A 20,163-nucleotide genomic window follows, 5' to 3' on the forward strand; every position below is an offset into this window, starting at 1 on the left:
GGGCAAAGGCTGAGTAATTGTGTGGGATGCGGAGCATATTCGTTATTTAACTCCGGGTGGACGCAAAACCATTCCAATAGCATAAAAATGTATGGAGCGTAGTGGAAAATGCAAGTTTTGTACTTCACCCTCTCAGCGTACCAGAATTACCGTCTCAGTGACCCTCGGAGTCCCTTCGCGTCGGACTTAGCGTCTACAATCAATCCTAGCTTTGCCAATAGGCCTGACTCGTCGAAACTAGATAACTCCGCCATCGCATATCAATCCTAGTAAGCTCCGCATTTAAAGTATAAAATTCACCAAGCGTCTGTAGGCACGAGACTATTGTTTGGGCTCAGTGGAACTCCCCACCCGGGCTACTGGCGAACTTCGGAGATAAATACTCCGGAGAATCGCTATACTGTTTGTTTCAGGCCTCAAGATTTTGTTTGTTTTAGGTTTTCCTACGGGCTACCCTACGGCGTCTAACTTCTCCCCCTCCCTTCGAACTTAAATATTACCCTTCAATCGCCTTAGACCGCCTACACCCATACCGCTGGGTGTTTTAGGTTTTATTTCTTTTTGGTCTTTGGTGTTGTCGTTTGTTAGTGCCTATCAAGGGTTGGGCACAAAGCAAAAGCAAAGCAGCCCACCGTGAGTCGGTGATGGAAATACCCCATATAGGTTTATTTGGTCCAGCCAAACAATATTTTGCAAAACATGTTTTCCGGCTTCATATGCAACACAGGGTACATCACCCATATTGAGCACATCAGGAAAACTGCATTCTGCCCTGACAGGTACTGACAGACCTTCGTCAGCTTGTCAGGGCTTGTCAGGGCTTGTCAGGGCTTGTCAGGGCTTGTCAGGGCTTGTCAGGGCTTGTCAGGGCTTGTCAGGGTGTCAGTTGTCAGAGGGTGTTCTTGACACTGTCAGGTTGAGTTTTGTGAGGACTGGCCTTCCGCAAGGAGGCATCAGTCTGAGGGAGGGAGTATCTAGACTTCAGGTATACTGATATAACTTCTGTTTTACCACTGGAGCATAACTAGTGTTCAGTAAATGGGGCACAAAAATGGCCCAAATTCTGTCAGGGCTGTCAGTCCATCAGGAATGTGCAATTTACCTGATGCATGCACAAAACATTGAAAATAACCGGTCAAAGGTCAAACTTGTTTCATGATTGTCCATTGTCTGGTTCCTTTTACACTTTCTCAGTGGCTCAATATGTGTATTGTACCCAGTGCAAAGCACTGTAAGACGAGTTATTCTGGCATGTTTGTCCAATGCCACACTGCTTGCTGTCACACCTAATTTTGGTTGTTCAAGAGAAGAGTCATCAAAATTTTTGTCAGCTCCATCTATAGTCATGCTCCAATCAGTTTAGTTCAGCAATATGCAACAAAGATAGGTCCATCAGTCCACTTTGTCCAGAAGGTCAGCAGCCATTGACTTCACTTCTTCTACTACACCCCTAAGCACAACCTCCCCATCATCAGACAGAATGTCATGGTCCCATCGGGCCTTTGGTGCAACATCATTCACAATGTCGGTAGCACGAGGTATAGCCAGAGGGGTGATTCCACTGGTGGTAGCATCAAAAGTGTATAGGCAAAATCTTGGGCCCATCACACTAATTCCGTACAATTTGGGTGTATTGATGTTTTCAGTGAGAGAGCGGAATCGCTCTCTCATCTGTGCATCAGCTGCCTCGCGTATCGACATGTTAGCGAGGTGTTGCGGGGGTTTGATCTCAACGAAGAACATGGGAACTTCATGTTGAAATACAAGAAGCACCACGACAAAATTGACGGAGAGTCCTCCTCCAGTATGAGGGAATACGTAGGGAGAGAATTGGGGGGAGACCATGAAGCCTTGGTCGGCAGGGAACAGCGTGACGAGGAGCATGTTGTACGGGCCGTACCACCTACTCTCGTCCGCTGGATGCTGGACGTCAAATGCCCTTTTAAGGAATGGTGGCCAGGGCATGCCTGAAACTAAATCATTGAGTGCTTCATCGAGAAACGGTCGTGAAATGACTTACTTTAGCTTCAATAAAGGGAGGTTGAAATCGCATCGACAACACAGCTTGCTTTTTATACAAGCTTGTTTTTCACATGGGAGGCTGTGCGCTAATCCATTTTCAGGTCTGTGGCAGGCAGTATTGTGCCACTTGCCTTTTCCGTTGCTTCCGTCTCCTTCCCTTGCTCGGGAAAGCTATAACTCCCCTGTTCGCTTTGCACAGGACCTGACACTGAACCCGTATATTAAAGACATCATCTCCAGGCCGATGCTCTTCGTCCTGTTCGAGCTCCGAAAGCAGCTCAGAGATCCGCGACGCTCGAAATGACCAAGCTCGTGGTCACTGACCTTCAAGCGGTATCGGGCCAGAGGGAAGTACAGCCTCTGTCTTCGAACGTGTTCGGAGTGTTGTCCGCCCTCATATAAAGGAACTGGAGACCAACCGTGGTTTGGATGTGATCCTATCCTATCGTATCTAAAATTCTGATTACAATTCTGTGTCCGACACATCTATCCTGTCATATAGTTCGCTCTGGGATCTGTATACTGCATGATAGAGCATTTATGTACTCATACAGCGATTGCGAAGCAAGGTTCGTTGATTGTGTCCCACAATTAACGCTCCAGTACGGTAATATACTGCTTTTATACAGGGGCCGCCCCAGACCGCTTGCGAGCTGTGAGACTTGACGCTCGAGTACAGCTCCCCCAGACCTCCTGAAAAAATGGGTACTATGATGCAGTAGAGGAGCACAAGGCACTTGAGTGTCGCTAGAGCTTTCTGTGGATGCTCTGCCACAAGATGTTACAAAGATTACACGATCATGGCAGTACGAGATACTAAATAGGACATGGCGAGTGCAAGACGCTGGTCGTGTCATAACAAGGAAATCCAAAAAAAAATTACATCGCGGAACATATACCAGAGGAAGGAAAAGCTTCAACCAATATCCCCGACGCGAGTGAGAGCCACGCGACGCTTCTTCTTAGGAGGTTCCGCCTGATTCTCCACGCCAGCGTTGTTGGTGGAGGGAACGCTATCGTCAACGCTAGTCGCTGGAGTGAGTGGAGCCTCGCTGCGTTTTCGTTCATTAGGTTTCGCAGGCGACGAATTCGCCGGCAACGCCGACGAATGGACGGCAGGAGTGGAGACGGGTGTGGCTGAAGGCGTCGCAAATGACGCCTGGTGGTGGGGTGCTGAATGAAGGCTGCTTGGCTGAGTATGATAGGCAGCCATAATCTCGTCGAAGACGACAATGGTGCAGTACCCGTCCCGAGATGAGAGCATTAAACATTGACCGTCAGGAGACCTGCCAATGCGCCAATGTGTTAAGATTGGCGTTGAAGCCATGATTCGAACTCACCAAGACATGTCAGTGAATTCATCATAGTGCAACTTGCTCAATAAACACACTGGTCCTGCTTGCTGTGTATCGTGAATGGAGACGGTGTCCTTAGTGGCAACGGCGAACAGCATCCGATATGGCAGAGCAAAGACGGAACCTGTAGAGTTGGACAGCGTTGGCGCGTGACCGGGAGCTCGCCATTTGGCGTCTGGTGGGGTCGTCGGACGTTGAGAATCTGACGCGGACAAGGCCGGGGAGGGAAGAACAGCGGGAGTCGCTGCGGCAGGCCGAGGCGCTGGAGCAATCACTTCGGGAATTGTAAGAGATGGGAGGGACGGCCGGGAAGTAGAAGGCGATGCCAGGTCTGCAGCGGGTGTCTGGCTCGGGCCTGCAATGTCCACGGAGACTTGTTCCTCTTTACCTTTCTCCACGACAACAGTTGCTGGCCTTGCAGGGGAGTCTGCCCCAACTACTCCGGCTCGGAGGTCGTAGAGAATCGGGGAAAAGCGAACCGCCACACTTGCTTTCTTATGACCGGGCAGTTGAGCAATGGGCGGGCGAGCAAAATTAGCTCGCGAATAGATGTAGACGGACGACGCCGAACTCTTGTCTGACCCTTCGTTAGCAGAAGGATGGCCCTTGCGGCCTCTCGTCGGTTGATCATCACTACCTTTGGATGAACGCGAAAGGCCGGGAATGACAGAAGGATCCTCGAATTGACCTGCCGGTGTCAGCAGGAGTCCTCCATCCGGACTAAATGTCAGACGGCGGAAGAAGTTCGTGAAGCTCTCGTCTCCATAGAGTTTGACTGAAGCCCAAGCCCCGGCCGACGGCTGCATTCTTATAGCGGGTAACGCTGGCATCGGCGATGGTGACCGGCCATAACGACTATGCGCAGCAGGAGAAGCGGGCGCTGTAGAGCTGAAAGATGAGCGCCTGGACGAAGGATGATCAATAGGCGGCGGGGGAAACATCAATCCAGAGGGGGTGCTCGCGATGGATGCAGATGGCGTGAGCATGCCGCTACCAGGGGTTGGCGGGAGGTCCCTCTCTGGCGTTTCGCTGATGGCACAATCGGCCTCGCTGGTCGTTGACTCTCGGCGGGACAGTCGGGGGCGACTGTGTGAATGAGCACTGGGAGTCCTACTATGATGGTGTGGCATTCTGGTATTTCGACCGACCGCGTGCACCTCAAACCCGCCGTTATCGGCACAGATGCTATAAATGTGCATCGAGCGGTCACTGCTCTGGGTAGCGATATACTCGTTTAGCGGATCCCATGCAACACCCTGGACGTAGTGGTTGTGCTCAGCGATCTCGTGGAGACACTTGCCTGGTACACGTCAATTCATGTCGACGCTTATAATTCGAGAATGGGCATACCGTCTTCAGCGGCGAATATCCTCGCCGCATTGTCAGTGCTGCCCGCAATGATGTATTCACCCGTCGGGCTCCATGCCAAATCGTATACCTGCATGGTCGTACACCTAATATACCATGATAAGTGATGCTACCAGATACGGGAAGGAACCCATACCGGAAAGTCGTCCTGGGTTTCCAGAACTCCTTCTCATACTGTAGATCCTCCGGTGTCAAATCACTGCCATATGTTATCCCATGTGGACTAGTCGTAGGTGCCCAGATGATAATCATGCCATCTGAAACGCTTGGGATGAGCAAGAAAAGTCTACTTCCACGGCTGGAACGTACCATCCCCCGCAGAAGCAATCAATTCGCCTGCTCGCTGGTCAGAGAAGGTCCACAACCTAGGTTATCATGCGCACCGTTAGGAGACCAGCGTACGACGTTAACTGCAGCAGAATGCCGGCTGAGCGTCGCGAGGTACTCAATTCGCGGTGGTCGGGGCGCGGGCGTTTCTGTGGCGGAGGTCGACGCGCTCTCGATGACCGACGGCGGAAGGATGTTCGGATACACCATCCACAGCTACGACACGCGTATCGACCCTCCATCATCATATATCACGCGTCTAATGTTGCAAACTGACTTACCCTGACATGATTATCCTCCCCTCCCGTCGCAAGTCTGTACGAATGTGTGGCGAACATCTTGTCTTGCGCGGGACGCGCCTTCTTGAACGGCAAGGGTTGGAAATCGCAGGTGGAAATTGGCTTGCTGTCGTGCCATCGTATTTCAAGAGTACGGACTCGCATTATCGATTATACTAGTCAACAAGAGAGCCAGAGCATCAGACTGCGACGCTGCAGTATAATGGGCGTCTGTATGTAGTCGCGGCAGCTATTGCCACCGCGTACGCCTCGTACGTAAATAGGCCAGTGGCCGCGGCCACCCTGCCACACCTGCTACTCAATACGTTCTACATAAAGAATACAGAGTCGCGATAAGCACGGATAATAGAAGATTATCGTTCAGTAATTGGACAGCCTGTGGCTGCTCGTGATAGCACATAAGACCGCATGTGAAGTGCAGGAGCTTAGAACATCATCTCACCGCAGAGCACTCGCGCGTAAGGTAGACGCCGAACTGAGCAAGAAATCCGTTTGCTCCTCCGTTTCATCCTCTGTCTTCACGCTAGCGCCCTGGATCACAGCGAGGTCTTTGAGGTCCCGCTGCAGAATCTTCGTGAGATGTTCCAAACCAGCTTGCTGCTCCATCAAAATCTACAAGGAACATAAGCCACAATTCCGTATCGACAGACAGAACACACCTGTGCAATCTGAGCCAAACCCTCTTCATCAACGACAGCCCAGCCCACGTTCCCGTCAGCCCGCAGCTTCCCATCTCTTTCCCTCGCTGCGTTGACAGCACCTATCAGGGCCCACAGTTCGTTCAGTTTACCCTTCAGCCGACCGATGCCCCCTGGTCTCCGAATCTCAGCGTCGATATCTTCCAACGCCGCTCGCAGCGCCTCTTCCTCAGGCCGTATAGAGGACGAACGTAGCGCGGGTATCAGGAGATGTAGATGCTGCACAAGCTTGAGAATCCGGTGTGTTATCTGCGCCTGAAGGGCAGCCGCGCGGTGCAGGCGTGAGGAGTTGGACAGCTCGTGCTTCCGGGCAAGGTTTTCTATTCTTGACCTCAGTTCCTGGAGGGCATCTGTCAGACCGGTATCCACATCTACATGAGGAGCTGAGCTACCTTGATCTTTTCTGCGTGAGCAGCAGCTTGCTGGGTCTGGGCTTCAACACGCTTCTGAAGGTCGTCGAAACCTACAGCAAGGGCAGGCACTAAGCTGTCCCCGAGGGATCAGCATCCATCACACATCCGTACAGCCCTTCCCACTCACCAGCTGGGATCGGGGTTCTCGTGCACAGCCTTCTGCCACAATGCTTCATTCGTCGCATTAGGAGGCCGCCCGTAGAGATGTATCTGGTTCGGATCGACAAGGTTGTAGAAGTAGTGCTAGAATCAAACAATTAGGGTATCAGCCATGCTATCCTGAAACTATCCGCCGAACCTGGAATCGGCAATCCGGGGAACTAGGATTCCACGCCGCCATGACTGCCTCTATCCGCTGAGTCAAAGCCAAGAACTGTGATTGGGGGTCTGCAGGCTGGGACGGTACGACAGTCGCTCTGGCAGTACCCAAGAGGCTCCCGCCGCCAAGCACCGACGACCCTAGCGTGCTACCGCCAAGCAGTCCCCCGCCAGCCAGGAAAGACTGGCCTATAGTAGAACCGCCGAATAGCGAATTCTGAGGTTGGGCTTGCTGCGTCTGGCCGAAAAGCGAGCCTGCGGGCTTATTGTGAGTAATCCCAAACAGCGAGGGTTGTGCACCGTTGTTCTGTGTGGTTGGAAAGAGGCCGCCATCGGACTCACCAGTATTCCCAAAAAGATTTGAGCCGCCTGCAGTGCTTTGCCCCAAGGTGCTGCCAAAAAGGGCCCCTTGCGTGGGCGCGTTGGTGTGCGCGTTGGTGTTGCCAAAGAGCCCGCCCCCGCTTTGCTGAGCATTCGTGTTGGTGTTGGTGTTCCCGAAGAGCCCGCCACCGGTCTGCTGGGTATTCGTACTCGTGTTCCCAAACAGCCCCCCGCCGCTCTGCTGCGTACTCGTACCTGTGTTCCCGAACAACCCCCCTCCACCCGCGCTGGGCTGGTTACCAGTACTCGTACCCGTATTCCCAAATAATCCTCCTCCAGGCTTCGTGTTCCCAAAGAGCCCACCACCTTGCATCTGCTGATTCGTGTTCGTATTCGTATTCCCGAACAACCCCCCACCCGTAGTCGGTTGCGATTGGTTTTGGTTCGCAGTATTGCCGAAGAGCCCTCCGCCCGAGGGCTGCGTGTTCGTAGACGTGTTCCCAAAGAGGCCGCCGCCGGACTGCTGCTGCTGGTTGTTCGCCGCGTTGGCATTCGTGTTCCCGAAAAGACCGCTGCCACCAAACAAACCACTGCCTCCCGTATTCCCTGTGCCCTGAGTCTGCCCGCCAGTCCCTGAGGTAGAAGCGCCACCGAACAAGGGGTTCGTCGTTCCCTGAGCAGGTTGTTGCGCGGTGTTGGTATTCCCGAACAGCGAAGGAGCGCCCGATGTTGATGTCGACGATCCCAAGTTTCCAAATAACCCTCCTCCTCCTGTTGTGTTCTGTCCTCCCTGCTGCTGCGTATTTGCGTTCGTGTTTCCGAATAGGCCACCGCCAGTGGTTGATGAACCAAATAGACTCATGACTGCAGGCTACGGCTTGTGCTTTAGACGAGTGTGAACGCGGTAGACATGTTTACATACCGTTCAGTGGCAAGAAGACAGAGAGTGGCGGTGGAAGGCGACGCGTCGTTGAACGCGTCTTTGCCACCGGCACATCCGTGCAAGGACGTTGTGGCTGAGGCCTACACTAAACTTTTTGCAAACTCTTATAGAGGATAGAAACAGGCATGTCGCGCTGCTTGGTGCGTGGATCTATCAGTGCGGTGTTGCGAGTCTGTTCTGTACGTATCCCGCGCTAACCTCCATCTCAGACATCGATGAATTTTTTCACGGTGAGCATCCCTCTCCTGTCTACTCTCTATTTTACTTGTCTGTAAATCCGAGCTAACCTCCGCTCCTAATAGTCCGTGACATCGTCCGTGCAGGCGAGACTACCTCCTCCACCGGCATCGAACGACGGGCAGGTGGCAAAGGCGCGAACCAGGCCGTCGCCGTAGCGCGCGCAGGCGGGCCAGTCGAACTTATCGGTGCGGTGGGGGAGGATGGGCGCTGGGTGCGCGACCAACTGAATGAGTTCGGTGTGAACGTGGATGAGGTGGCATTCACAGATGTAGGTTTCCGCTCGATCCCTTTTTACTTGGGCCGGTAAAGACTTGAATGGGGACGGATCAACAGGAACCCACTGGCAGGGCCGTCATACAGTTGGCCGAGAGCGGGGAGAATTGCATCAGTGAGTAGGAGCTTTCCGGCCCCTTACTGTGAGAGCTCTATGCGCACTGGAGCTAACCCGACATCCCATCCCAGTTCTCTTCAAAGGTGCGAATTACGCCGACGTGCCGTCTCGGACCACCCTCCACTCCCTCGGCAAGCCCATCTCTCACCTACTCGTCCAGAACGAGATCCCCCTCTCCTCCACCCTCTCTTACCTCTCCCTCGCCCATTCCGAGGGTGTCTCAACTGTATTCAACCCCTCTCCCATGCCGACCCCCGCCGAGCTGCGCGCCTTTCCGTGGACGCACGTCTCCTGGCTGCTCCTCAACGAGGGCGAGGCGGCGGACCTGCTCACCGCCCTCGGCGCACCACACGTCACGCCTTTCGAGGAGACAAAGGAGGGGCTGCCCAGCACGCCTTCGTTGTTGACGTCCTACTCCGTCGTAGCCCGCCTGTCTCGTCACCCGGCGTTCTCTCGGTCGGTGAATATCGTATGCACGCTCGGCTCCGCGGGCGTGCTTGCTCTTCTCCCAGCCTTGCTGAATCCGATATACGTACCTGCTGCGAAGCTCGAGGGCTCCGTGAGGGATACTACAGGAGCCGGCGATTGCTTCACTGGGTACCTGGTGGCTGAGTTGATGAGACAGAAACTTGCTACAGGAGTAGAGCTCCATGAGGCTAAGATGACTGAAATACTGAGGATTGCGGTGCAGGTGAGCGTGAAAGTGCTTGATTTTACTCAACAGCAGCCTGATGACTTACGTGCAGGCTGCTGGGATATGTGTAGAACGCCGGGGCGCTATGGAGAGTATACCTACACGTGCGGAGGTGCTCGAGCGGCTGCAATCGGAGTCAGTAGAATGCTAAGGCTATTGGAAATTCTGGCAAGCCTGCACCGACTTTGAGGAGACTATGTCGTGGAAACCAGGTACTGAGAGACGCCGGGCAAGGCAGAGCGGTCCCCTTCCCGCTCCGTTGTCTCCAATGCAACTCGTAAACTATGCTAGCCAGGGCATTGCCGACATCCCATCACAGTACATCCGTATTCACAAAACTCGAAATATTTGCGTTGGCATTGATCATCAAATACTAGTCGTGGTTTTCTCCACATTGCAGACGGGTCTTCTGCGTCGATTCCGAGCCAGAGAGTCTTCCTCGAACTCGCCCAGCTCGGGCTGATAGGACGGAGATTCCGTACCTAACACGACGTCGTGCTTCAGGGGTCCGTGCGTTCGGATGTAACCACCTTTCCATCCTCCATTGGGATGTTGCCACATCGTCCTCCTCGGTCTTGTGGTCAACGTTTCTTTCCATGTTCGAGGTCACCAAGTTTGTGGACTTGTCGACGAGTCGGTCCCTGCAGATCTCTCCCCGATCTTTCAGTGACGTAGTAATATGTGATAGGAGTAGAAAGATGCGTTGTGATTGGCCGGTACTGTAAAGAAAACTGCGGCGGGACTAACCGAAAGCTCGTTTACCCGCTCCACACGCCGCCCTGGATGGTATTGCGAGCCAAAGGGCCGGCAGAGGATGCCCCCCTTCGAGCTCTTTGTCTAAATTGAAGTCATTATATCTGGGAATGGGCCATATCCAGAGTTAATATTTAATCCCCGCACCCGGCATGCTGGCACATTCCCCCCGCGAGAATGTCCGCCGTCTTAACCACCGGATCCGCATCCCAGACGGTCCGCAAACAAATAGGTTGGCTAGGGGATATTTACCTCTTCTGTAATAGCTGAGACCTTCCGCCATCGTGCTAATACATATTCCCGCACGCGCGTGTCTGAAGAGGTCTGAAAGCCGACGAAGATAGCAGGTGGATGTGTCAAGCCTGGTTATCCAATTTCCCACTGCTATGTGCTAATTACTGATCGAATTTCATCCTCTGCCCCTGCCCCGGCCTCGCAGCCAAGCTACATATGTCATTTCTGCCCCGGGCCCCTTATAAAATGAGGAGTCGGGGTGGTGTTCAGCAGGCTCTCCTGGCCGCTGTCCCTCTTTTCTAATCACTTAAGCTCTGAATTCTAGTTCGTCTCGTGGGTCCCTGATATATCATGTCATTTAAGCTTGCAGTGGCGGTGACGCTCTACGCGTCGACGTTCTTCCTCGGCGCCTCTGCTGCTCCGAGGAGCCTCGTCGATTGGCTGAACCCAAATTCGACGTGCTCGCAAATCAAGAATGCCTTGTCTTCTTCGTCTGCATTGTGTTGGCCAGGTACGAGCTCCAGGACTACTTGTGCTGATACCCAGGACTGATCAGATTTGTGCATGCCCTGTCAGGCTCGATACATTACACGGAGGATATCGAGCACTGGGCGAGCTCCAGCACGCAACTCTCAGCTTGCTCAGTGGAGCCAGGAACAGCGGAGGACGTCGGGAAGATCGTTAGTGACCCCTGTACTGCACATCTCCCATCTCACGTACATCGTCATCCACAGCTACAAATCCTTGCGGCCACCAATACGTCCTTTGCTGTGCGTGCCACTCAATCTACTCTGTATCATACCTCCTATACCGACTGAAGTGTCTTAGGTGAAAGGCGGCGGCCATGCGTCCAACCCGGGCTTCTCGTCCACCACGGGCGTGCACATCTCCATGACCCGCTTCTCGGAAGTGACGTACCACCCAGAGTCGTCCACGGCCGACATCGGCGCGGGCAACGTCTGGGACACGGTGTACAATGTCCTCGAGGAGCAGGGCGTGATGGTTGTCGGGGGGAGGGTCACTGGTGTGGGCGTTGCAGGATTTACACTTGGCGGAGGTGCGCGTTCGATCTGAGGAGTTTCCCTTAAGAGCATGAGCTGATGCTAGGGTATAAAGGGTACTCGTGGCTGACGAACCAGTATGGCCTGACGATTGACACTGTCGTGGCCTTCGAACTCGTCCTGCCCAACGGGACGGTCACTACCGTTACGGAGTCGTCCAATCCCGATCTCATGTTCGCTCTGAAGGTACGTTCAGACTATCTGCAACCACGAACGTGCTTATATTGTATACTAAACGACCCTTGATGCATCAGGGCGGGTACAACAACTTCGTGCGTAGCACCTATCGCTAGATGGCTGGGTTTCCTCCGGGCATACTGAGCCTTCACGCAGGGCATCGTGACCAAATTCACCCTGAAGACCTTCGCGCAGGGACAAGTTTGGGTGCGTCCGCGCTCTCTCACATCCGCATAGTTCACGACCTCACGTCGCGCAGGGAGGCCTGCTGACGTTTACCGAGAACGTCATCCCGCAAGTGACCGCCGCCGCGGCGAACTTCGCCGCGAACGTGACGGACCCGAAGGCGGGGATCATCACCACGTACAACTTCCTCCTCGGTGAGGTGCGCGTTGGCTGTTCTCTGCTCACCGGTCCCTCGGCTGATGTGAACAGCCGGGAGTGTCCCAGATCCTCTTCTACGACGGCGAGGAGCCGCCCGCGGGGATCTTCGACGAGTTCCTCGCGATCCCGCACTTCACGGAGGACATCAAGACGCGCAGCTTCAGCAGCCTCGTGCAAGCTAGCCCGTCGAACGCTACGTCCGGAACTCGGTAAGCCCCGCTCCACGCAGTAGCCGACGTTTGACGCTGACGCGCGGATGGCGCAGGGGGATCTTCAACACTGTCTCCCTCCTCGAGTACACGCCCGAGCTGCTCGACACCATCGTGAACGAAACCACCGTGCGTCCTCCTCCCCCCTCGATCCCATCCACAACCCTGATGTATTCGATTAGTACTGGGGCTCCACGCTGCAGTGGTCCTCGGGCACCTTCATCTCGTACGACGTCGAGCCCTTCCGGCCGTCCCTCTTCTCGCAAGGCAGCACCTCCACGTCCGCGTACCCGCCCTCGCGCGCACAGCCGCTCCTCCCGCTGAACCTGTACTTTGCATACACGGACGCGCTGCAGGACCAGCGGTTCTACGACGCGATCCGGCAGACCGCCGCCACCATCAAGGCGAAGGTCGGTCGTTCAGCGTTCCGTGCCGTTCCTCCTCCTCGCTGACCGTGTTTGTGCGTGCAGGCGGTGTCGCTGGGCCAGGCCGTCGCGGACGCGCCGATGTACGGCAACTACGCGATATTCAGCACGCCGCTGGAGACGATCTACGGGGAGCAGCTCCCGCGCCTGCGCAGCATCAAGCAGCGGTACGACCCGGGCAACGTCATGGCGCTCGCTGGGGGGTGGAAGATCTGAGGGCTCGTCCGCACGCGTCCCGCGCACACTTGGTTTCTGCACGTATAACTGCATCTACATTTGCTGATCTCTACCCGTTCACTCGTTATTACTGATCCATTCTTTTTTTTTTGCTTGCCGTTACTACGGACTCGAGATCGTCTGCTGTAAATTAGTCGCGCGGGTGAATGAAAATCGAGTGCGCTCTCGGGACCTGACGTGGCATCTTGAAAGGCCTCGCAATGTTGGTGTTGGGGGACATCGATCGTCTTAGAAGTCGTGCTCGCCCCGTGCATGTTTACCTGGAGAGCGCGAGACACCACATATATATTTGGTCGATGGCTCTCGCTACGAGCCCTGGTGCCCAGTCTTGGGCAGCCTTCCGGGGAACGGGCAGGCTCGGTGATATCAGCGACTGATTCACACATGTACTGGAGCGTTGAGGAATACAAGTACACACATGGCGGCGGGGATCGCGAGGCCGGGTATCCAGCGAATCTGCGCTCTAAGCATTCGACACTCGTTCGGGCGAGGGATTCCTTCTACACCGTGGCGCATGTCTTGCTATGGGAAGGGATAAATATTGTGTACACCTCGTCGACGCTTGGAAGTTTACCTCGGGCGAAAAGTGACTGAGTCACTGCATGATACAAGCGCGAGCAATTGCGTTCGAGTGGTGGAATTTGCGATTGATTCCTGGCGGTGACAAACATACATATTCTCGATATGGTATCGTTCCTACCTTTCTGAGTCTTGTTGTCCCACGCCCCTCAAGCCCTTAACAGTTCACCGACGACAACATAGAACTACTGTAAGTACTAGGCCCAGCAGCCTCCCGTCCTCATCCACCCGCCCTCCAGCGGCCCCATGTCCGTCTCCACCCGCCTCTCCCTCCAATTCCCGCCGCGCCCCGCCTCCGAGAACACTGACACCCTCGTGCTCACCTTCCACAGCCACTACCTCGACCTGCGCGTCCTCCGCTGCCCCTCCACCTCCGCCACCTCCCCTTCCCCACTGTCCCCCCCAATCGAATGGGCCTTCGCCGGCACCCTCGCGCACCCCTCCCCGGCGCGCACGACCTGGCAGCACGCCATCGACTCGCGCGGGCCCTCGGGCGTTGACACGGGCGTCTCTACCGCGCTCGACAACGGGGACACGCTCGAGGAGGGCGAGATGCGCGACCCCGACTCCGACACTGGCGAGGTGAGGGCGTATAGGGAGGTGTGGCGCCGCGTGCCCGTCGAGCGCGAGGCGCGCGCGTGGTGTCTCGAGTCTGAGGAGGGCGAGGGGAAGGTGTTTGTTGGGCGCGTCGGGCTGTACTTCCTGGCGCTCGGGCAGCGCGGAGAGGCGTTCGCCGCGCGGAGGTGGCAGTTGGAGGATGGGCGGTGGAGGGAGGTGTACCGCATCAACACTGGCGCGCTCGCGGTGCCCGCGCCGGGGGACGTACCGGAGGAACAGGTACGCGAAGGCGCGGTGGTGCAAGTGAAAGGGAGGGCGTATGTCGTGAGGGAAGCTTACGCTGTCTAAAACACCGAGATACAACGCGGGCATCCGCGTTAAAAATACCAATAGCCCGTGCCGTACGTACACACACACACTTCTCATCCAACCCTTATCTCCCCAGCCCAGCCCCTCCATCCTACCACGAACAAGCACAATGTCCAAACTCGCCGCGACGCGCATCTCCCTCCAGCTCCCACCCGGCGCGCCCTCCGAAGAAACCGACACCCTCGTCCTCACCTTCCGCGCGCACTACATCGACCTGCGCGTCCTGCGTTCCTCCCTCTCCTCCTCCCCGCAGCGGGTGGAAGTAGACGAGGGCTTCGCAGGCACCCTCACGCACGCCTCGCCCGCGCACACGCGGTGGACGCACGTCGTCGACTCCAACGGGTCCGACAAGCTCGACGAGGGCACGTTCACGCTGCTTCCGAACGGAGACGAGGTCGAGGAGGGGCTGACGGAGGCGGGGGGGACGTATAGAGAGGTGTGGCGGCAGGTGCCGGTGGAGGCGGGCGCGCCCGCGTGGTTCCTCGAGTCCACGTCCCCGTCCCCGTCCACCTCTTCCTCTCCCTCCACCAAGGACACGCGTATGGGGGAGGGGGGAGAGAAGGTATTCGCAGCCCGCATGGGCCTCTATTACCTGACCATGGGCCAGACCGGCGCGCGCGGGCGGGGGTACAGCGCGCAGCGGTGGCAGCTCGAGGGCGGCGCATGGCGGCGCGTGTATAAGGTCGGCGGGATGCGGTTGCCGGAGCCGAGTGAGGTGGGGGAGGTACGGGAGGGGGAGGAGGTGTGGGTTGGTGGGAGGGGGTATGTTGTTCGGGAAGCGTATGCTATCTAAAATCAGCAAGGCAAGACACGCGGGGGAGGGGGAGGGGGAGGGGGAAGGAAAGTAGGATTCCTGTCCTTGCTAGCTGGCGCGGCAGGGGTTGAATCAGACTCGGCGGAGCATGCATAGCATATCGCGCAGGCGTTTCCGTCGTAATGACCGCTTAGACGAGCGCGAACATTAGAACAACCAGAAGGTGTGTTCGCGAGGCACTTTCGGTAGAGGAAAGCCAAGCCAGACTGAGGAGGGACACCGCGGCTCCGGGGCGGGATCATGTCCATGTCAATGTCATACATGTACTCGGTTCCTGGCGTAGGAGACGTAAGCGAGAACGAGCGGTCCGAGGTAACTGGGAAAGGCTAGCCAAAGCAGTTATAACATTCTCCGTACCGACGATGCAAGGATCAGGAAGCTAGGTACTGGATGACTACCAAGGGGGGATCCATAGCACCAGGCAACGAAGATGTGCGCCTACGGGTGAATGCAGGAGAGGAGAAAGACTACTAAGGACCTAGTCGGTTATATACTACCATTGAAACAACTACAAATTCTATGCACTGTGGCTGAGGGACCCACAAAGTCTACCAGGCAACCCTGTGAAATACACTGAATCATGAGATTTTCTTCAAATGCATCAAAATTAATACCAATAGAATCCTTAGAGTGTATTCTTTCGTTTAATCACAAAAAACTCTGAGGAATTTAAAGGAGTGGACTTTGCACTTCGACGGGGCTACCACTGGCACGCTAACAACGCCGCGGTACGCGAGCAACGCGGGGCGAGCGCACATCCGAGTCACTCCCTAGCTGTAGTCTACCCGTGCCAAGGGATACGTACGTAGGGACATCAGAACAAAGCCGGTGACAGCAGAGGCTGCCCGACTTGCAAGGCCGCGTATGAGAGGGAGCTCCTTGACACTGCAGTGCCTGAGAGGATCTGGATGAGCACTTAGTGTTTGACGTGTGGCTGCAATTACAATACCAGGTATTGGACATACTGGAATGCTGCAGCTGGCGTGATTGTGACTGGATGTTAAGAAGAGGTATGTTTGACCTGGCACTGGGTACAATACCCATATTGATCCACTGAGAAAGTGTGGAAGAATCTGGACAAAGGTCAAATTTTGTTCATAGTGTTGCCTTGCAAAACAGATGAAAGTTTAATATACAGCACTGAACAAAGGTCATATCCTGTGTCACAATCAAATTTTTGCACTCTCAAAAGTAGTATTATTCTAATCCAGTTCATTGCCTGTGTAATGGACAATCATCCTAAAAAGTTTGAACTTTGACCTGTTATTTTCGTAGTTCTCTGCATGCTCAATATGGGTGATGTACCCAGTGTGGTGAGGTGGCACAAAGGTAGAAGGGGAGAAACGAGCCACCGAACGCCACAAATAAGACACAACTACCAAATACAGCTTCATCGCTTCCAAATCCGCTACCATTTCACACGCGCCACAGTTCAACATCGACACCCTCGATGCAAGTTCCTATTTTATTTATCTCCTTCAGTAATATTATGCTATTGCCGCTCGACTTATAAGTCGACGACCTCGCTCTCTGTACACTATCCGCTTTCCCCCCTTTTGCAATCCAATCTGCGGTCCTCTTCTTGCGCGCGTGTCCGATCTGCTCGCCCGTGCGGGCTTTCAAATGGGCCAGGTAGTATGTTTTCTTTTGCTCTCTTCTCTTTTCTTAAAGCTCTATTATCATCGAGTCAGATGTATCAGGCTGAATGTGCCTCGTTAATTGCAATGACGACCATTGAGCGAGCTCACTGATAGTAGTGAATAGCAGTGCCAGTGCCTCCTCCTAGTTATGAGATTACACCTGAAAACAGACAGCAGCACTCCCAGCAAAGAGGGGTCAGAAGTTTTTAGGGAGCGCCCTCAGCATGATACTAAAACGTGTCACCTCAGGCTGCCCACGATGTGCTTGTGGGCTGCTGTGGGTGTCAACTTGATGTAGGCACGCCCGTTGAAACTGCTGCGACATGCCGCACTGACAGTGCCAGTGACGCGGCGAAGGACCCCGGCATACTGGTATATATGTTTGATCCTAGTGCGGACATAAACGGCCAATTTTGGGGCCCTATGTCGGATATTTAGGCGGACATAAAGCCCAAAATTTCGGTCCATGTCCGATATATCACGGCGGACACAAGGGCCTTGCCGGTCTTGGTGTCCGATCACCTGGCGGACATACCAAGTCGTCGAAGTGTCACACCCAGTAGTCCTTGTACTAGGTTGAGTGGTGTCTCTTATGCTTCTCAGTCAACTGTCAGCTCGTCTCGTGTATATCCAGGTATATCCTCAGCAACGGTGAATGAAATGCAAGCTTTGGAAACAGTGGTGGATCTTAGGAAGACTGAAATACAATATCCCGGAGTAATCATGTCACGATCTACTCGTTGCAGCGTTGGGCGTGTGCCGGTTTCGAGGTTGGATCCGTTTGGCGGACATACCGGGGGGCGCCCGAGCATAGGTCACTTATGCGGACATAAGCAGCCCAATTTGGGCTGACCGGATCCTAGAGGCGGACATATCCGGTCCAAATGTGTGAGGCCATAAGGGCCGAAAATCGGGCACTTAGGATCAAACATCAGTACCCATATGCCGGGGTCCTCGCGGCGAGCACTGCGGCTTCCATTTTATGCCGAGACCTCAAGTTCTCCATGATGCATCAGTGAAGGCTTCAGCTTCTGCCAGGTATAAGAAGGTCGGGTCGGTATCCACTGCACTGTCTCCTACTGTGCTTCAAGGCGAACAGTCACAGTCCGTAAATCAATATGTCTGAAGAATCTCATCTGGTGCGTGGACATACAAGCGATTGGGATTGAACTGACCACGACGACGTTATCTAGGCTCAAAACACTCTGGACACCGTCGTTGTTCGCGGTCTGGCAAAAGACGAACAGGGACACGCGATGGTACTCCAGTTCGCCCGTACGCCTCCTGACGGCCAGAACCCCCTCGTCTGGGGCACGAGGCCCGACGCTCTCCCCGAAATGCCAAAGCGACCCCCGTCGAGCCTGCCTCCCCCTGCACATGCTACTCTAGATATCGTCATCGCGGACGAACTCGGGAGCGGCCGCGTCGGGTGCGTGTACTCTGTGCAAACCGCGCGTTGCTCGGTCTCCGACCATGTCCCGCCGCTCGTCGTCAAGATCACCAACAGAGACCGCCGCGACGAGCTATGCAAGGAAGCGTGGGTCTACGAAGAGATGGAATGCCTGCAAGGGCCGGCATCCCGCGCTGCTACGGGTATTTCACCACCATGCTTCCCCAGCGGACCGATATCGTCTCGTGGGAGCGCCGTCCTACCACCCCTTTCCGATAGGCATACTCCTCCTCGAGCGGGTCGGGGACAAACTGCCGCTGGGAGAGCCTGTCCCACAGGTGCTTCAAGATGACCTCTGGGGTATAATAAGGGATCTCGCAGAGCTGGGCATCGGTCACCACGATTTGCGCTACGACAACCTCTTGATGGCGCCGCGGTCGCCGCCTGGCCTGCCATCGACGCCTTCCCCCTACAGCGGGCGCTCCTATGGGTTGCGTGTCATTGATTTTGACTATGCTTATAAATACAACATGCCGAAGGACAGGTTGTCCGCGTCCTCGAGTTCCTTCGTTGATCTTGTTCTCGATAATGTTCCCGAAGGCCGGATCGTGAATATCTTCGACGAGTAGGGGGGCGGACGCACGGTGCTGCGATGCGCTGCAAGATCGCCGTAGGCCTGTACTTGTTATTATCTTTCTGAACACGATTTTTTGATGGCACGTATCAGTCATCACTAGTGTTTGTGAGTATGTACGGATTCATTGCTTCAAGCCCGCAGGACCGGCACCTCCGGGCTTTCGTAACGCATGAGAGACAAGTCTCGGCTCTGAGTTCGCCGTTAGCCTCTCCCACCACCTCGCGCTCGACCTACCAGGGCCCAAATAACATTATGTGAGGACCCATACGTGCAGGGAGGAGGAAGCTGACGGCGGGACTGACCTGCCATACCCGAGTATTGCAAACAAACTGCGTTACCGACGGGCGCTGCAGTCGGACAAGAGACTGCAAGGGCAAAGCAGACGCAATTGCAGCGGTCTCGGTACCGACGATGCAGGGAACGGGAAGCGCTATGTAGGTACCGGACGCGTATGGGGGAGGGATATCCATAGCACCAGGCACCGGAGACATGCGCCGCCTCATTAGACGATACAGCACGTTTGGTTGAAAGCTCGGTGCGGCGGTTAGAGAGAGCTCGGAAGAGCCTTCAAAGAGACATCACCTTTGGACTTGTAACGACTCGTGACTTGGACTGCGTCCCCCGAGTCAACAAGGTGTCAAGACATGCATATCCGAGGCGGACCGGGGGCTGGAAAGCGCGACATGATCCGTAAGACGGCTTCGACGCGAGTAGCCTTGTTCGGCAGCACGACAGGGACAGGAATGCGCGAAGAAACTGCACGAGGGTAGGCTCAGGCTGTATGCGGGTGCCAAACCCGGATGCGTTGGATGGAGTTGACAGCCACATACGTATGGACCTGGTGGAATGACAAGCAGAGACCGCGGTTGGCGTAGAGCGCGCAACCCGAGCGCGACCGCTGGTACCAAGGAGTAGAGGGAACATTCACTCTAATTGGTAGGCGGACAACAGCGGAGGGACCCGAGTCTGGTCAGGAACATCATGCTGCAGTCAGACACGAATGGCAAGCGGAGACGAGCGCATCCGGTGTACTGGACAGGGCTAGCAGACCGGGAATGGCAAAGCAGGCGCAGTTGCAGCTTCAGCTTTCTCGGGACGACGATGCGAGGAACGGGAAGCGCTATGTATGTACGGGTCACGACGGGTACGAGGGAGACATCCGCCGCACCAGGCACCTGAGCATGGCATACGCGCCTGCGGACGAATGATCCACCTTGGACGATACGGCCAGTTGGGCCAGGAAGCGCGGGTGGGGCAGTTAGGGAACGTCTTGGAAGACACTTGAGAGTACGAGGCGTTGACTTGAG

General features: G+C 55.2%; 8 protein-coding genes across 8 annotated transcripts; 5 read left to right on the top strand and 3 right to left on the bottom strand.

Annotated features, from left to right (window-relative positions):
• Positions 1–1,392: 1,392 nt before the first annotated feature.
• On the bottom strand, positions 1,393–1,965 carry GLOTRDRAFT_50022 (uncharacterized protein; the record flags this gene model as incomplete). The annotated part of the gene is made up of 1 exon (XM_007872440.1): positions 1,393–1,965. One exon carries the CDS (start codon positions 1,963–1,965, stop codon positions 1,393–1,395), a length of 573 nt encoding a protein of 190 aa, XP_007870631.1.
• A 775-nt stretch (positions 1,966–2,740) lies between these two features.
• GLOTRDRAFT_81913 (WD40 repeat-like protein) lies at positions 2,741–5,586 on the bottom strand. Its single transcript, XM_007872508.1, has 7 exons — positions 5,354–5,586; positions 5,129–5,288; positions 5,055–5,081; positions 4,882–5,002; positions 4,728–4,831; positions 3,363–4,677; positions 2,741–3,308 (listed from the first exon to the last, which is right to left on the bottom strand). The coding sequence occupies exons 1-7, from the start codon at positions 5,513–5,515 to the stop codon at positions 2,939–2,941; spliced, it is 2,259 nt and encodes a 752-aa protein (XP_007870699.1). The 5' UTR covers positions 5,516–5,586; the 3' UTR covers positions 2,741–2,938.
• Positions 5,587–5,651: 65 nt separating this feature from the next.
• Positions 5,652–8,057, bottom strand: GLOTRDRAFT_112606 (uncharacterized protein). Its single transcript, XM_007872509.1, has 7 exons — positions 8,044–8,057; positions 7,143–7,992; positions 6,781–7,055; positions 6,610–6,725; positions 6,462–6,555; positions 6,031–6,408; positions 5,652–5,983 (listed from the first exon to the last, which is right to left on the bottom strand). Exons 2-7 carry the CDS (start codon positions 7,981–7,983, stop codon positions 5,810–5,812), a joined length of 1,878 nt encoding a protein of 625 aa, XP_007870700.1. The 5' UTR covers positions 7,984–7,992; positions 8,044–8,057; the 3' UTR covers positions 5,652–5,809.
• Positions 8,058–8,189: 132 nt separating this feature from the next.
• Positions 8,190–9,779, top strand: GLOTRDRAFT_118199 (Ribokinase-like protein; the record flags this gene model as incomplete). Its single annotated transcript, XM_007872510.1, has 6 exons — positions 8,190–8,220; positions 8,274–8,294; positions 8,367–8,572; positions 8,638–8,692; positions 8,767–9,386; positions 9,442–9,779. The coding sequence occupies 6 exons, from the start codon at positions 8,190–8,192 to the stop codon at positions 9,538–9,540; spliced, it is 1,032 nt and encodes a 343-aa protein (XP_007870701.1). The 3' UTR covers positions 9,541–9,779.
• A 948-nt stretch (positions 9,780–10,727) lies between these two features.
• GLOTRDRAFT_49823 (FAD dependent oxidoreductase) lies at positions 10,728–12,848 on the top strand (the record flags this gene model as incomplete). Its single annotated transcript, XM_007872428.1, has 12 exons — positions 10,728–10,887; positions 11,031–11,056; positions 11,111–11,146; positions 11,205–11,433; positions 11,493–11,623; positions 11,692–11,709; positions 11,771–11,821; positions 11,874–11,999; positions 12,050–12,207; positions 12,264–12,336; positions 12,390–12,617; positions 12,678–12,848. 12 exons carry the CDS (start codon positions 10,728–10,730, stop codon positions 12,846–12,848), a joined length of 1,407 nt encoding a protein of 468 aa, XP_007870619.1.
• An 846-nt stretch (positions 12,849–13,694) lies between these two features.
• GLOTRDRAFT_141311 (uncharacterized protein) lies at positions 13,695–14,613 on the top strand (the record flags this gene model as incomplete). The annotated part of the gene is made up of 1 exon (XM_007872511.1): positions 13,695–14,613. One exon carries the CDS (start codon positions 13,695–13,697, stop codon positions 14,352–14,354), a length of 660 nt encoding a protein of 219 aa, XP_007870702.1. The 3' UTR covers positions 14,355–14,613.
• On the top strand, positions 14,017–15,168 carry GLOTRDRAFT_141312 (uncharacterized protein; the record flags this gene model as incomplete). The annotated part of the gene is made up of 1 exon (XM_007872512.1): positions 14,017–15,168. Exon 1 carries the CDS (start codon positions 14,485–14,487, stop codon positions 15,166–15,168), a length of 684 nt encoding a protein of 227 aa, XP_007870703.1. The 5' UTR covers positions 14,017–14,484.
• A 2,655-nt stretch (positions 15,169–17,823) lies between these two features.
• GLOTRDRAFT_141313 (uncharacterized protein) lies at positions 17,824–18,848 on the top strand (the record flags this gene model as incomplete). The annotated part of the gene is made up of 3 exons (XM_007872513.1): positions 17,824–17,968; positions 18,023–18,422; positions 18,499–18,848. Exons 1-3 carry the CDS (start codon positions 17,948–17,950, stop codon positions 18,846–18,848), a joined length of 771 nt encoding a protein of 256 aa, XP_007870704.1. The 5' UTR covers positions 17,824–17,947.
• Between the last annotated feature and the right edge of the window lie 1,315 nt (positions 18,849–20,163).

The sequence above is a fragment of the Gloeophyllum trabeum genome (genome assembly GCF_000344685.1).
Source record: "Gloeophyllum trabeum ATCC 11539 unplaced genomic scaffold GLOTRscaffold_00018, whole genome shotgun sequence".
Lineage (NCBI taxonomy): Eukaryota > Fungi > Basidiomycota > Agaricomycetes > Gloeophyllales > Gloeophyllaceae > Gloeophyllum > Gloeophyllum trabeum.